Raw genomic sequence first — 16,003 nt, forward strand, 5'->3', positions numbered from 1 at the left:
TCCTCCCTGAGCGGTATGACGGCTGCTTGATCCCATGGTGTTTATACTTGTATACTATTGTTTGTACAGATGAACGTGGTACCTACAGATGTTTGGAAATTGCTCCCAAGGATGAACCCGACTTGTGGATGTCTTGTGGAGGTCTTGGCTGATTTATTTTGATTTTCCCATGATGTCAAGCAAAGAGGCACTGAGTTTGAAGGTAGGCCTTGAAATATATCCACAGGTACACCTCCAATTGACTCAAATTATGTCAATTAGCCTATCAGAAGCTTCTAACGGCATGACATCATTTTCTGGAATTTTCCAAGCTGTTTAAAGGTCACAGTCAACTTAGTGTATATAAACTTCTGACCCACTGAAATTGTGATACAGTGAATTATAAGTGAAATAATCGGTCTGTAAACAATTGTTGGGAAAATTACTTGTGTCATGCACAAAGTAGATGTCCTAACCGACTTGCCAAAGCTATAGTTTGTTAACAAGTAATTTGTGAAGTTGTTGAAAAATGAGTTTTATTGACTCCAACCTAAGTGTCTGTAAATTTCCGACTTCAACTGTAGGTGTTCCTTTTGGCCAGGTGGGAAAGGGCAGTGTGGATTGCATTAGAGGTTGCTTAATTTGTGAATCTGTTGGGGCGTTATGTAAATTGTAATTAGTCAAGGGTTTCTGGTGTCATGGTGTTGATGTGAGCCTGACCAGTCTTTCAAAACACTTCATGGCTACAGACATGCGTGCTGCGGGTTGCTAGTCATTTAGGAAGGTTACCTTGGTGTTCTTGGGCACAGTGACTATGGTGGTCTGCTTGAAACATGTTGGTATTTCATACTCGGTCAGCAAAAGGTTGAAAATGTCAGTGACACATCCTGGTAATCCCTGGCCCTGCGACCTTGTGAATATTGACCTTGTAAATATTGGTCTTACATAGGCTATTGAGAGCGTGATCACACAGTTGTCCGGAACAACTGTTGCTCTCATGCATGCTTCAGTGTTGCTGGCCTTGAAGCAAGCATAGAAGTAATTATCTCGTCTGGTAGGCTCGTGTCACTGGGCAGTTCGCGCCTGTGCTTTCCTTTGTAGTCTGTAAAAGTTTGCAAACCCTGCCACATCTGACGAGCGTTGGAGCCGGTGTAGTACGATTCAATCTTAGTCCTGTATTGATCCCGGAACATATTCCAGTCTGTGCTAGCGAAACAATACTGTAGCTTAGCATATGGGTCATCTGACCACTTCCGTATTGATCGAGTCACTGGTACTTCCTGCTTTAGTTTTTGCTTACAAGCCGCAATCAGGAGGATAGTGTTATTGTCCGATTTGCCAAATGGAGGGCAAGGGAGAGCTTTGCACATGTCTCTGTGTGTGTAGTAAAGGCGGGTTTTTCCCCAAGTTTTTTCCGTCTGGATGCACATGTAACATCATGGTAGAAATGAGGTAAAACGGATGTAAGTTTTCCTGCATTAAAGTCACTAGGAACGCAGCCTCTGGATGAGCATTTTCTTGTTTGCTTATGGCTTTATACAGCTCACTGAATGTACAGCTCATTGAATGTGAAATAGACAGCTACGGAAAATATAGATGAAAACTCTATTGGTAAATAGTGTGGTCTACAACTTATAATGAGATACTCTACCTCAGGCGAGCAAAACCCTGACTTCCTTAATATTCGATTTTGTGCACCAGCTGTTATTTACAAATAGACACAGACTGCCACCACCCCTTGTCTTACCAGAGGCAGCTGTTCTATCTTGCCAATTTATTGAACACCCAGCCAGCTGTATGTTATCCATGTCGTCGTTCAGCCAAGACTCTAAGATTTGAATGTCCCGTTGGTAGGATTGTCTTGATCAGATCTCATCCAATTTATTATCCAATGATTGCACATTGCCTAATAGGACTGGTGGTAGAGGCGGATTACCCACTTACTGTCGGATCCTTACAAGGCACTCTGACATATGTCCCCAATATCTCTGTCTCTTTTTCTTGCGAATGACAAGGATGTGGGCCTTGTTCAGTGTCTGAAGTAAATCCTTTGCATCCTACTCGTTAATGAAAAAAAATCTTTGTCCAGTACAAAGGTGAGTAATCGCTGTCCTGATATCCAGAAGCTCTTTTCTGTCATAAGAGATGGAGTTAGAAACATTATGCACAAATGAAGTTACAAATAACACGAAAAAACACACAATAGCTCAATTGGTTAGGACCCCGTAAAATGGCAGCCATCTTTTCTGGCGTCATGGTTAGCTAGAACTAGTTCTACTGTACTGTTGCAGCTATAAGCACTTCACTGCACCTGCTATAAACACCTGAAAATCTGTATAAGCGAGCAATAATATTTTTACTTGATAAAAATGTTGAGGCTTGACTTAATTAACGTATTAGCAATTAAGCATGTTGGCTTCGAAGTACTGCATCTCTCTTCCCATAACAAAAGTGATTACCTGGAACTAAAACTCTGGGCCATAACATCAAAGCCACAAAATTGGTCTAGATCAGAAGAGGTTTGAAGTAAATACTGAGATAATGATACCCAACTTGAATGCACATGCAAACTAATGGCTATCACTGTTCTGCTTCATGATTTGGCTGCTCTAGCAACGAAGGAGTTACCTGGGCAATCTCAACTGCAGTTAGTTACCAGAGCTTATAAACAGTAGTAGCACCAGTCATATGAATAGCACATATAAGCATTCAAAATAAGGAAATTAAAAATGTAGGATAGATTATGAAAAACAATAATGTTTTAGCTTTGTTTTAGGTGTTAAATCCTTTACTGAAAAAAAGCAGGTGCAAACTTTGCACCTGGTGCAAAAGTTAGTAAATCTGGGCCATATGTGTCACTTGAACCTACAACAAAAAGAATCAAGAACGTACATGGTTAATATGACTGTCTTGAGTATACCATGACCTAAGTTAAATAACATTTGGGATGTCCTCCATGGTTGCATAAGGTGTTTCTAGATGTAAAAAGTAGAGCACATGCCTAGTAGGTGTAAAAAGTAGGCATTTGAAAAGTATTTCAAGAAACTGGAAAACATACATCAAGCAAGTATTTTTATATTCTACAAGTATTATCAGATTTCTGTTTTGTACAGCTAATTAGAATGACAATCACAGGGAAAGGGACAGTGCAAAACCATCTCTTACAAATTCCAACTATTGAATCCTGCGAGATACTGTTCTTAATTATACAACTACCTTTCTTGCCAATGCAGAGATGCTGATAAAATGTGTCTACATTGGTCTACTAATACTAGTAATGTAATTGAAATGCTTGTTATTGTTGATGCCACACAACCCGCACCCTCCCCTGCCCACGAAAAACTTCTATAGATGCAGTTCAACACCTCAACACCAATTGTTGATCTTAGTACTTCCACAAAATACCCTGCTTCTTTGGGCGTTCAAGACATTCAGCTGCATGTCTTAAGCCTTTGCTCAACTACCGAGCAATCCGCAGCATTTAGATATGCGAGCTGTTCAGAGTAGACATTGGCACCGCACTGCAATATAGATGGAATTGTAATAATGCAACACCACTGGGTACTGTTTTCTGTCATGATGCAGTTATCCTTCCAAACAGGTAAGACATAATATTGGTCAACATTGTCTCTCTGCCAGCAGTTGTGGGGGTAGTTGTTGTTTTACATAAGTTTATTTTAACCATTTGGTGATTGATCACACTTCATGAACATGATCACCGTGGTCACTGTACTAAATAGATTTGTTGCCACTTTTGTTCATGATTATTACTTTTGTTTTTTTGTGGACTATAAATATGCCATTTCTATTCAGTTAAGAATTGTCTTGTATTTCTGTACAGTGGCGTGTGAAAGTATTCACCCCCTTGGCATTTTTCCTATTTTATTGCCTTACAACCTGGAATTAAAATAGGTTTTTGGGGGGGTTGTGTCAATTGATTTACACAACTTGCCTCCCCCTTTGAAGATACAAAACATTTTTTGTTTTGAATCAAACAAGATATATCACAAAAAAACGGAAAACTTGAGCGTGCATAAGTATTCACCCCCACCTTTTGAAGCAATTACAGCTGCAAGGCTCTTGGGGTATGTCTCTATGAGCTTGGCACATCTAGCCAATGTGTTTTCTGTCCATACTTCAAGGCAGCTCCTTCAAGTTGGATGGGTTCTGTTGGTGTACAGAAATCTTTAAGTCATACCACAGATTCTCAATTGGATTGTGGTCTGGGCTTTGACTAGGCCATTCCCAGACATTTAAATGTTTCCCCTTAAACCACTCAAGTGTTGCTTTAACCTTATAATTAGGGTCATGGTCCTGCTGGACGGTGAATCTCCGTCCCAGTCTCAAATCTCTGGAAGACTGAAACAGGTTTCCCTCAAGAATTTCCCTGTATTTAGCGGCATACATCAATCCTTCAATTCTGACCAGTTTCCCAGTCCTTGCCGATGAAAAACATCCCCACGGCATGATGCTGCCACCACCATGCTTCACTGTGGGGATGTTGTTCTCGGGGTGATGGGAAGTGTTAGGTTTGCGCCAGACAAAGCATTTTCCTTGATGGCCAAAAACATTTTAGTCTCATCTGACCAGAGTACCTTCTTCCATATGTTTGGGGAGTCTCCCACATGTCCTTTAGTGAACACCAAACGTGTTTGCTTATTTTTTTCCTTTTTTTCTGGACACTCTTCTGTAAAGCCCAACTCTGTGGAGAGTGCAGCTTAACGTGGCCCTATGGACAGATAGTCCAATCTCCGCTGTGGAGCTTTGCAGCTCCTTTAGGTTAATCTTTAGTCTCTTTGTTGCCTCTCTGATTAATACCCTCCTTGCCTGGTCCATGAGTTTTGGTGGGCAGCCCTCTCCTTGGCAGGCTTGTTGTGGAGCCATATTCTTTCCTTTTTTTTAATAATGGTTTTAATGGTGATCAGTGGGATGTTTAATGTTTCTGATATTTTTTTATAACCCAACCCTAATCTGTACTTCTCCACAACTTTGTCTCTGACCTGGGAGAGCTCCTTGATCTTCATGGTGCCGCTTGCTTGGTGGTGCCCCTTGCTTAATGGTTTTGCAGAATCTGGGGGTCTTTTCGGAACAGGTGTATATATACTGATATCATGTGACACTTAGATTGCACACAGGTGGACTTTATTTAACTAATTATGTGACTTCTGAAGGTAATTGGTTGCACCAGATCTTATTTAGGGGCTTCATAGCAAAGGGGTGAATACATACACAGGCACCAGTTTTCCGAATTTTTTTGAAACAAGTTGTTTTTAAAATTTCACTTCACCAATTTGGACTATTTTGTGTATGTCCATTACATGAAATTCAAATAAAAATCAATTTAAATTACAGGTTGTAATGCAGCAAAATAGGAAAATTGCCAAGGGGGATGAATACTTTAGCAAGGCACTGTATTGCACTTTGTGACATCGGATGATGTAAAAAGGGCTTTATAAATACATTTTATTGATTGATTGATATTGTAGCCTAGCCTACACATTTTTTTCAGCAGATTAGAACTTTGTATAGTTTATACATCCTTCGGTGCATAGAGATAGCCTGTTGGTTACCCTGTACCTTTACATTTTGAGTTAATAACTGAAACCTAATGAGGAAATTGGATATTTGTGCGCTCAGCATCAGGTTGCGTTCATCTCAATAATTAATCTATTGGACCGGGCACAGCACGGAGACATTGGCAAAAGGTAAATTAACAGCGATTTATTCATGCACAGATTGATAAGTGACCTCGTTGTTGGCCTAACAAATTGTCTATGTCTAAAATACTTGTTAGACATTACAATTAGGAATCATTTTTCAATTAAAGAATGACACTTGTTGTGATCAACTATGTGATTTGGGAACGTTTGTTCAATAGCCTAGTAGGACTGTTTGTATAGGCTCTCTAACTGGTTTGTTCTTTTCCCGAGAGCCTCGAGTCATTGGCGCAGATAAGGGCTGTTCTAGTCATATCTTGTCATCTAAGCAACTGTCATTATGGAAATGTCGAGGAATTCCTTAGAAGTATGCAAATCAGCAGTGTCATTTTCTAAGAGTTGGTTTTGCATAGACCTACTGTGGGCCTGTAGTGTTGTATAGATTTTTGTGACCATTAGCCTAGCCTATGCAGAGAGGCTTTTGTCATACATTGTTATGTCAACAAATGTTATCTCAACATTTGCATTCAAACTCAGTTTGTTAAACCTTGGAATGGTGTTTTCTGGTGTTAGGGCTTCATGTACCACGTTAAAATATTTAATTTGATGTGAATGTTTTGGGTCTTTGCCCATAACTTTGCACATTTTGATGTAAATGTTTGAGGACAGGGTTTTGCTCATTCTGGATTCTATTAGAATGACAATCACAGAGAAATGGACAGAGCAACAATTCTTACAATTCCAACTATTGAATCCTGCAAGATACTGTTCTTAATTATACAACTACCTTTTTTTTGCCATAGCAGAGATGCTGAAAAAATGTCTATATTGGTCTGCTAATACAAGTAAAGCCACTACTTTTGTGAAAAAAATATTTATAAAAAAACGTTTAATTTCTATTTTTTCAGTGCTTCCTGCGGCTATTCTTCCAATGTAAAGTATTGCTCTGAAGTTCTGGCATGCATGGAATGTAATTGAAATGCTTGTTATCGTTGATGCCACACTGCCCACGAACGACCTCTATAGACGAAGTTCAACACAACATCACCACCCGTTGATCCTAGTACTTCAACACAATTCCCTTATGCAATGTGCGTTTAAGACGTTCATCTGCATGTCTTAAGCCTTCACTCAACTGCGGAGCAATCCGCGGCATTTACAAGCGCGAGCTCTTCAGAGCAGACATTGGCACCGCACGCAATATAGATGGAATTGTAATAATGGAACACCACTGGGTACTGTTTTCTGTCTTGTTGCAGTTATCCTTCCAAACAGGTAAGACATAATGTCGGTCAACATTGTCTCTCTGCCAACAGTTGTGGGGGTAGTTGTTGTTTTACAGAAGTTTATTTTAACCACTTGGTGATTGATCACACTTCACGAACATGATCACCTTGGTCACTGTACTAAATAGATTTGTTGCCACTGTTTTGTTCATTATTATATATATATATTTTTTGTGTGGGCTATAAATATGCATTTTCTATTCAGTTAAGAATTGTATTGTAGCCTAGCATACACCTTTTTTCAGCAGATTAGAACTTTATCGTTCAGGATGTAGAGAGAGTCTGTTGGTTACCCTGTACCTTGACATTTTGAGTTAATCACTGAAACCTAATGAGGAAATTGGATATTTGTGCGCTCAGCATCAGGTTGCGTTCATCTCAATAATTAATCTAGTGGAGTGCACGGAGACATTGGCAAAAAGTAAATTAACAGCGATTTTTTTCTGCACAGATTGATAAGTGACCTCGTTGTAGTCTAAAATACTTGTTAGACATTACAATTAGGAATAATTTTTCAATTAAATAATGACACTTGTTTTGATCAACTATATTATTTGGGAACGTTTGTTCAATAGCCTAGTAGGACTGTTTGTATAGGCTCGCTAAATGGCTTGTTATTTTCCAAGAGCCTCGAGTCATTGGCTCAGATAAGCGCTGTTCTAGTCATATCTTGTCATCTCAGCAATAACTGTCATTATGGAAATGTAGAGACATTTCTTAGAAGTAGGTAAATAAGCAGTGTCATTTTCTAAGAATTAGTTTTGCATAGACCTACTGTGGGTCTGCAGCGTTTTATGTAATTTTTGTGACCATTAGCCTAGCCTATAGAGAAACTTTTGTCATACATTTTCCAATCAACACTTTTTACATCAACATTTGCATTAAATCTCAGTTTTAAGCCTTGTAATTGTGTTTTGGTGTTAAGGCTTCGTACCATATTACACGTTTTTTAAAAACATAACTTACAACATGCCTCACCAGTGAATTTAATGTCTCACCTATAATTAATTACATGCCTCACCTATAGATTTCATTTAAGGCTTTATTGAGCAGTATTGAGTTGTCAATGGTAGGCGTAACTCTGCTTGTAATTGCTTACATGGTTGAATAATCAATCCAAACAACACCCACTTGAAATCAGGCAAAGGCAGATAAATAATGTCAGTTATCCTGTGAAGTGATGCTTCCTGAAATAGAGGAATGCTTTCTTCTATAGAGTGGAGTGCAGGGAATTTCCCACAACTTGGTCAGAGCATTTCGTATTATTCTGTATGGAAATCCGAGACACTCCATTTATGATGATGATATGTTACTTTATGTATGGTTACATTAATCAAATCAAATGGTATTTGTCATATGCACCAAATACAACAGGTATGCTTACTTACTTACAAGCACTTAACCAACAATGCTTTAAGAAGTTTTAATAAAAACAAGTCTTAATCAAAGAACAGAAAATATAAGTAACAAATAATTAAACAGCACCAGTCAAATAACAATAGCGAGGCTATATACAGGGGGTACCGGTACAGAGTCAATGTGCGGGGCCACCGGTTAGTCGAGGTAATTGAGGTAATATGTACATGTAGTTAAAGTGACTATGCATAGAAAATAAACAGAGAGTAGCAGCAGCGTAAAAGAGGGGCCTGAATAGCCCTTTGGTTAGCTGTTCAGGAGTCTTATAGCTTGGGGGTAGAAGCTGTTAAGAAGCCTTTTGGACCTAGACTTGGCGCTCCGGTACTGCTTGCCATGCGGAAGCAGTAAGAACAGTCCATGGCGAGGGTGGCTGGAGTCTGACCATTTTTAGGGCCTTCTTCATGGAAACATGGCTCACTCGAGACACGCTATCGGAGTCGGTACAGCCCGCTAGTTTCTTCACGCATTGCGCCGACAGAAACAAGCATCTTTCTGGTAAGAAGAGGGGCGGGGGGAGGGGTATGCCTTATGATTAACGATACGTGGTGTGATCATAACAAGTCCTTCTGTTCACCTGACTTAGAATTCCTCACAATCAAATGTCGACTGCATTATCTACCAAGAGAATTCTCTTCGATTATAATCACAGCCGCATATATTCCCCCCCTCCCCCCCCCCCCCCCCCCCAAGCAGACACGTCGACGGCCCTGAACTAACTTTATTTGACTCTATGTAAACTGGAAACCACATATCCTGAGGCTGCATTCGTTGTAGCTGGGGATTTTAACAAGGCTAATCTGAAAACAAGACTCCCTAAATTCTATCAGCACATTGATTGCGCTACCAGGGCTGGTAAAACCCTGGATCATTGTTATTCTAACTTCCGCGATGCATATAAGGCCCTCCCCCGCCATCCTTTTGGAAAAGCTGACCACGACTCCATTTTGTTGCTCCCAGTCTATAGACAGAGACTAAAACACGAAGCTCCCGCGCTCAGGTGTGTTCAACACTGGTCCGACCAATTGGATTCCACGCTTCAAGATTGCTTCGATCACGTGGGTTGGGATATGTTCCACACTGCGTCAAACAACAACATTGACGAATACGCTCATTCGGTGAGCGAGTTTATTTGGAAGTGCATCACCGATGTCGTACCCACAGCAACTATTAAAACATTCCCAAACCAAAAACTGTGGAATGATGGCAGCATTCACATGAAACTGAAAGCGCAAACCACTGCTTTTAACCAGGGCAAGGTGACCGGAAACATGACCGAATACAAACAGTGTAACTATTCCCTCCGCAAGGCAATCAAACAAGCTAAGCGTCAGTATAGAGACAAGGTATAGTCGCAATTCAACGGCTCAGGCACAAGAGGTATGTGGCAGGGTCTACAGTCAATCACGGATTACAAAAAGAACCAGCCCCGTCGCGGACCAGGATGTCTTGCTCCCAGACAGACTAAACAACTTCTTTGCTCGCTTTGAGGACAATACAGTGCCACTGACACAGCCCGCTACCAAAACCTGCCGACTCTACTTCAATGCGGCCGAGGTGAGTAAAACATTTAAACGTGTTAACCCTCGCAAGGTTGCAGGCCCAGACGGCATCCCCAGCCGCATCCTCAGAGCATGCGCAGACCAGCTGGCTGGTATGTTTACGGACATATTCAATCAATCCTTATCCCAGTCTGCTGTTCCCACATGCTTCAAGAAGGCCACCATTGTTCCTGTTCCCAAGAAAGCTAAGGTAACTGAGCTAAACGACTACCCACTTCCGTCATCATGAAGTGCTTTGAGAGACTAGTCAAGGACCATATCACCTCCACCCTACCTGACACCCTAGACCCACTCCAATTTGCTTACCGCCCCACAGACGACGCCATCGCAACCACACTGCACATTGCCCTAACCCATCTGGAGAAGAGGAATACCTACGTGAGCATGCTGTTCATCGACTACAGCTCAGCATTTAACACCATAGCACCCTCCAAACTCATCATCAAGCTCGAGACCCTGGGTCTTGACCCCGCCCTGTGCAACTGGGTACTGGACTTCCTGATGGGCCGCCCCCAGGTGGTGAGGGTAGGTAACATCTCCACCCCGCTGATCCTCAACACTGGGGCCCTACAAGGGTGCGTTCTGAGCCCTCTCCTGTACTCCCAGTTCACCCACGACTGCGTGGCCATGCACGCCTCCAACTCAATCATCAAGTTTGCAGACGACACTACAGTGGTAGGCTCGATATCCAACAACGACGAAACGGCCTACAAGGAGGAGGTGAGGGCCCTCGGATTGTGGTGTCAGAAAAATAACCTCACACTCAACGTCAACAAAACAAAGGAGATGATCGTGGATTTCAGTAAACAGCAGAGGGAACACCCCCCTATCCACATCGACGGGACAGTAGTGGATAGGGTAGTAAGTTTTAAGTTCCTTGGCGTACACATCACGGACAAACTGAATTGATCCACCCACACAGACAGTGTGTGTCGGGCTGTATCACCGCCTGGTACGGCAACTGCTATGGCAATTTTTAGGTTAGATTACTCGTTGGTTATTACTACTTGCCGGAACTAGAAGCACAAGCATTTCACTACACTCGCATTAACATCTGCTAACCATGTGTATGTGACAAATAAAATTTGATTTGACATTTTTTATCTGACCAGGCTTTCATAGCACTTAATGGCTACCGACGTGAGTGCTACGGGTCGGTAGTAATTTAGACAGGTTGCCTTAGTGTTCTTGACCAAAAACTAATGTAGGGTGGATTGGTGGGCATATGCTGCGAATGTCTAGCAACCTCAAAGTTGCGAGTTCGAATTTCATCACGGTCAACTTTAGCATTTGAGCTAATTAGAAAGTTTTTACCTACTTTGCAACTACTTAGCATGTTAGCTAACCCTAACCGTTTTACCAAACCTTCACCTAACCTGCTGCCTGAACGTCTATCAACCCAAAGGATGCGAGTTTGAATCTCATCACGGACAACTTTAGCATTTTAGACAATTTTGCAACATTTCAATTTTTACTACTTGCAACTACTTAGCATGTTCGCTAACCTTCTCCTAACCCTAAACTTAACCCTTTTAGCTAAAGCCTTCACCTAACCTTAACCATTTTAGCTAATCCTTCTCCTTCCTTCTAACCCTAACCTTAATCCTTTAACCTAACTCCTGAACTTAACCTTAACCCTGACCCCTAACCCTAACCTCGCTAACAACATTAGCCACCTAGCTAGAATGCAATACATATCATTCATTTAGCAAATTTGTAACATATTGTACGTTTTTCAAATTAATAACATTAAACACGTTTTGCAAATTCATTACATATTGCACTTTTTGCAAATTCGTAGCATACAGTGCCTTGCAAAAGTGTTAATCCCCCTTGGCTCTTTTCATATTTTGTTGCATTACAACCTGTCATTTAAATGTATTTTTATTGGTCCAAATTGGTTAAGTGAATTTTTTTTTTCTTTTTTCAAGAAATTTAAAAAATATATAATTGGAAAAGTAGTGCATGCATATGTATTCACCCCCTTTGCTATGAAGACAATAAATAACATCTGGTGCAACCAATTACCTTCAGAAGTCACATAATTAGTTAGATTGCACACAGGTGGACTTTAAGTGTCACATGATCTCAGTATATGTACACCTGTTCTGAAAAGTCCCAGAGTCTGCAACACCATTAAGCAAGGGGCACCACCAAGCAAGCGACACCATGAAGACCAAAGAGCTCTCCTAACAGGTCAGGGACAAAGTTGTGGAGAAGTACAGATCAGGGTTGGGTTATAATTTTTTAAAATTAGAAACATTTAACATCCCGCGGAGCACCTTTTAAACCCATTGTTAAAAAATGGAAAGAATATGGCACCACAACAAACCTGCCAAGAGAGGCCCGCCCACCAAAACTCATGGAACAGGCAAGTAGGTCATTAATCAGAGCGGCAACAAAGAGACCAAAGATAACCCTGAAGGAGCTACAAAGCTCCACAGCGGAGATTGGAGTATCTGTCCATAGGACCACTTTAAGCCGTACACTCCACAGGGCTGGGCTTTACCGAAGAGTAGTCAGAAAAAAAAGCCATTGCTTAAAGGAAAAAATAAGCGAACGCGTTTGGTGTTCGTCAAAAGGCATGTGGGAGACCTATGGAAGGTACTCTGGTCAGATGAGACTAAAATGGAGCTTTATGGCCATCACGGAAAACGCTATGTCTGGCACAAACCCAACACCTCTCATCACCCCGAGATTCTGCCACCACCGTGCTGTGGGGATGTTTTTCATCGGAAGGGACTGGGAAACAAACTGGTCAGAATTGAAGGAATGATGGATGGCGCTAAATACAAGGAAATTCTTGAGGGGAAACCTGTTTCAGTCTTCCAGAGATTTGAGACTGGGACAGAGGTTCACCTTCCAGCAGGACAATGGCACTAAGCATACTGCTAAAGCAACACTCGAGTGGTTTAAGAGGAAACATTTAAATGTCTTGGAATGGCCTAGTCAAAGCCCAGACCTCAAACTTCAATCCAATTGTACGCCAGCGGATCCCATCCAACTTGAAGGAGCTGGAGCAGTTTTGCCTTGAAGAATGGTCAAAAATCCCAGTGGCTAGATGTGCCAAGCATATAGAGCATATCCCAAGAGACTTGAAGCTGTAATTGCTGCAAAAGGTGGCTCTACAAAGTATTGACTTTGGGGAGTGAATAGATATGATTAGATACGTGTTTTGTTTTTTTGTGATATTCCTTGTTTGTTTCACAATAAAACATATTTTGCATCTTCAAAGTGGTAGGCAAGTTGTGTAAATCAAATGACACAACCCCCCCCAAAAAATCTATTTTAATTCCAGGTTGTAAGGGAACAAAATAGGAAAAATGCCAAGGGGGTGAATACTTTCGCAAACCACTGTATCATACTAAATGGGTGATGGACATCCACAAATTAATACATACAGTGGGGCAAAAAAGTATTTAATCAGCCACCAATTGTGCAAGTTCTCCCACTTAAAAAGATGAGAGGCCTGTAATTTTCATCATAGGTACACTTCAACGTCTAGCACTGCAGGATTTGAGTCCCTGGCGGCGTAGTGTGTTACTGATGGTAGGCTTTGTTACTTTGGTCCCAGCTCTCTGCAGGTCATTCACTAGGTCCCCCCGTGTGGTTCTGGGATTTTTGCTCACCGTTCTTGTGATCCTTTTGACCCCACGGGGTGAGATCTTGCGTGGAGCTCCAGTTCAAGGGAGATTATCAGTGGTCTTGTATGTCTTCCATTTCCTAATAATTGCTCCCACAGTTGATTTCTTCAAACCAAGCTGCTTACCTATTGCAGATTCAGTCTTCCCAGCCTGGTGCAGGTCTACAAATTTTTTTCTGGTGTCCTTTGACAGCTCTTTGGTCTTGGCCATAGTGAAGTTTGGAGTGTGACTGTTTGAGGTTGTGGACAGGTGTCTTTTTTATACTGATAACAAGTTCAAACAGGTGCCATTAATACAGGTAACGAGTGGAGGACAGAGGAGCCTCTTAAAGAAGAAGTTACAGGTCTGTGAGAGCCAGATATCTTGCTTGTTTGTAGGTGACCAAATACTTATTTTCCACCATAATTTGCAAATCAATTCATAAAAAATCCTACAATGTGATTTTCTGGATTTTTTTTCTTCTCATTTTGTCTGTCATAGTTGAAGTATATTATGAAAATTACAGGCCTCTCATCTTTTTAAGTGCGAGAACTTGCACAATTGGTGGCTGACTAAATACTTTTTTGCCCCACTGTACCATACGAAACGTAACAAACAATGCAATATGGGGTGTCTCAGATTTACAAACAGAATAATACAAAGTGCTCTGAGTCCAGGTTGTTCTGCATGGTTGGCTTTGGCTGGTTGGTTGTCTGTTAAAGAGAGCAGTGCACAGTACGTTGTACCTGGCGAGTCTTTGTCCTGGACGCAATGCCCAGGTAGGCCAGTTCTGCCTACATCTCTCCTGTGCAAGGGTTGTCTGCTCTGTAGTTTATTTTGTGTTGCCTGTGGGTAAACCATCCTCTGCCAAATTCTATTTAGGCTATACTCAAAGTGTTCTAGTTGACTATTTCATACCGTAACATTTCTGTCGGGTTGAGAGCCAAAGGGCACATAGGGAATGGGATGGGAGATTACTTGTTTGGCGTTCAAGACAAAATCAATATGACACACCTCCCGTGCTGATATTGCTGCAGGTAGATTTCAAGTTGTGCCAAGAATTGTACATGGGGCATTGTTTTACATCTTTGCCAAAGCGATAACTCACCTGTCATTTTTCAGTCATAAAATGATGTCAATATGTTGCTAGGAGTGCTATGATAATGATTTGTATTGATATCGAAGTGCATGCAAAACAGGCTCTGGGGGTCTTGTCTACCTGACCTCAGTGTTGACATACATTTCTAGCAGAGGAGGCTGGTAGGAGGCGCTATAGGAGGATGGGCTCATTGTAATGGCTGGAATGGAATAAATTAAATGAATGTTGTTTCCGTATCTTTGATGTGTTTGATACCGTTCTATTTATTCCCTTCCAGCCATTACAATGAGCCTATACTCCTATGTCTCCTCCCACCAGCCTCCTCTGATTTCTAGCTGACCATTACTGTTGAAGTACCTGCAGTGCCCTCTTTGCTGTTAATGATAGGCACTTGTACTTACTTATTTTACTCCATTCTGTTAAAGGTGTGCTATGTGTTATATGGCGCGGAGTGAGGACTGTGTCTTTTATGATTACGTTTTAAGTGACTATGTGCATGATATCCAGAGCCTGTTTGATCAATACTGTAATGACCATCCCAACCATGTTACTACAGGTAGCGCCAGACCCACCATCACCCCCAGAGGCCTCCACCTGGTCATTCCACTCAACATCCCCTTCAGCCTGCTTTGCCAGGGTGACCAGGTGGTGCAGTGGCAGCGGGAGGATCGCCCCAAACTGAGGGGCGAGGAGCGGACTAATGGGGCGTCCGTCCTGAAAATCCCCAGAGCTCAGCCTGGCCACATGGGCCGATACATCTGTCTGGAAGAGAAAACCGGAGAACAGAGCTCTATCTACGTCTACGTCAAAGGTGTGTTTCTTTCTGAGTCAACATTCATAGCCCTGTTTGCCTGTGGGCATGTATGTGAGAGTTTTTATGTGTATAAGGCAATGGTTCTCATCCTGTTCCTGGGGACCCGAAGGGGTGCACATTTAGTTTTTGCCCCCTAACACCACACACCTGACTCAAGTCATCAAAGCCTGGTGATGAGTTGATGGTTTGAATCAGGTTTGTAGTGTTAGGGCAAAACAAAAACGTGCAACCCTTTGTGTCCCCAGACCACTGGTACAAGGGTGTGAGTGAGTGAAAAAGAGAGAAAGAGTGGGTGGGAGAAAGTGTGCATACGAGAAAGGTAAGCCTCAGAGAGGCTTGTGAACATTTATTTGAGGCAGAACAAGTGATCAAATATTTTTTTAGAGGGGCACTGTGTGTGGGTGTGTTCGTGCATGAAGGTGTTTACTGGATTGATAGGTATTTGGATCCGTCTTTGGATTGTGCCATGTCCATATGGCAGTGCATCTGGGCTCCTGAGTGGCGCAGCGGTCTAAGGCACTGCGTCTCAGTGCAAGATGCCTCAGTGCAAGAGGCATCACTACAGTCCCT

At 41.8% G+C, this 16,003-nt stretch overlaps 1 protein-coding gene across 4 annotated transcripts in view; it reads left to right on the top strand.

The window, feature by feature from the left end:
* The first annotated feature begins 6,689 nt into the window (after positions 1 to 6,689).
* LOC110524560 (mast/stem cell growth factor receptor Kit) overlaps positions 6,690 to 16,003 on the top strand; it is a 40,113-nt gene continuing 30,799 nt past the window's right edge. For 2 of the 4 annotated variants that reach the window (XM_090235993.1, XM_036978396.2), the window contains exons 1-2: positions 6,690 to 6,911; positions 15,176 to 15,430. Coding sequence is in view for 2 of the 4 variants with exons in the window: in XM_036978396.2 (XP_036834291.2) it covers positions 6,857 to 6,911; positions 15,176 to 15,430 (310 nt within the window). In the remaining 2 variants the exon portion in view is untranslated. The remainder of the gene's footprint in view (positions 6,912 to 15,175; positions 15,431 to 16,003) is intronic. The other 2 variants (XM_036978397.2, XM_090235994.1) reach the window with 2 other exon arrangements.

Source organism: Oncorhynchus mykiss, chromosome 5 (genome assembly GCF_057628025.1).
Source record: "Oncorhynchus mykiss isolate SJ-2025 chromosome 5, ASM5762802v1, whole genome shotgun sequence".
Taxonomy (NCBI): Eukaryota; Metazoa; Chordata; class Actinopteri; order Salmoniformes; family Salmonidae; genus Oncorhynchus; species Oncorhynchus mykiss.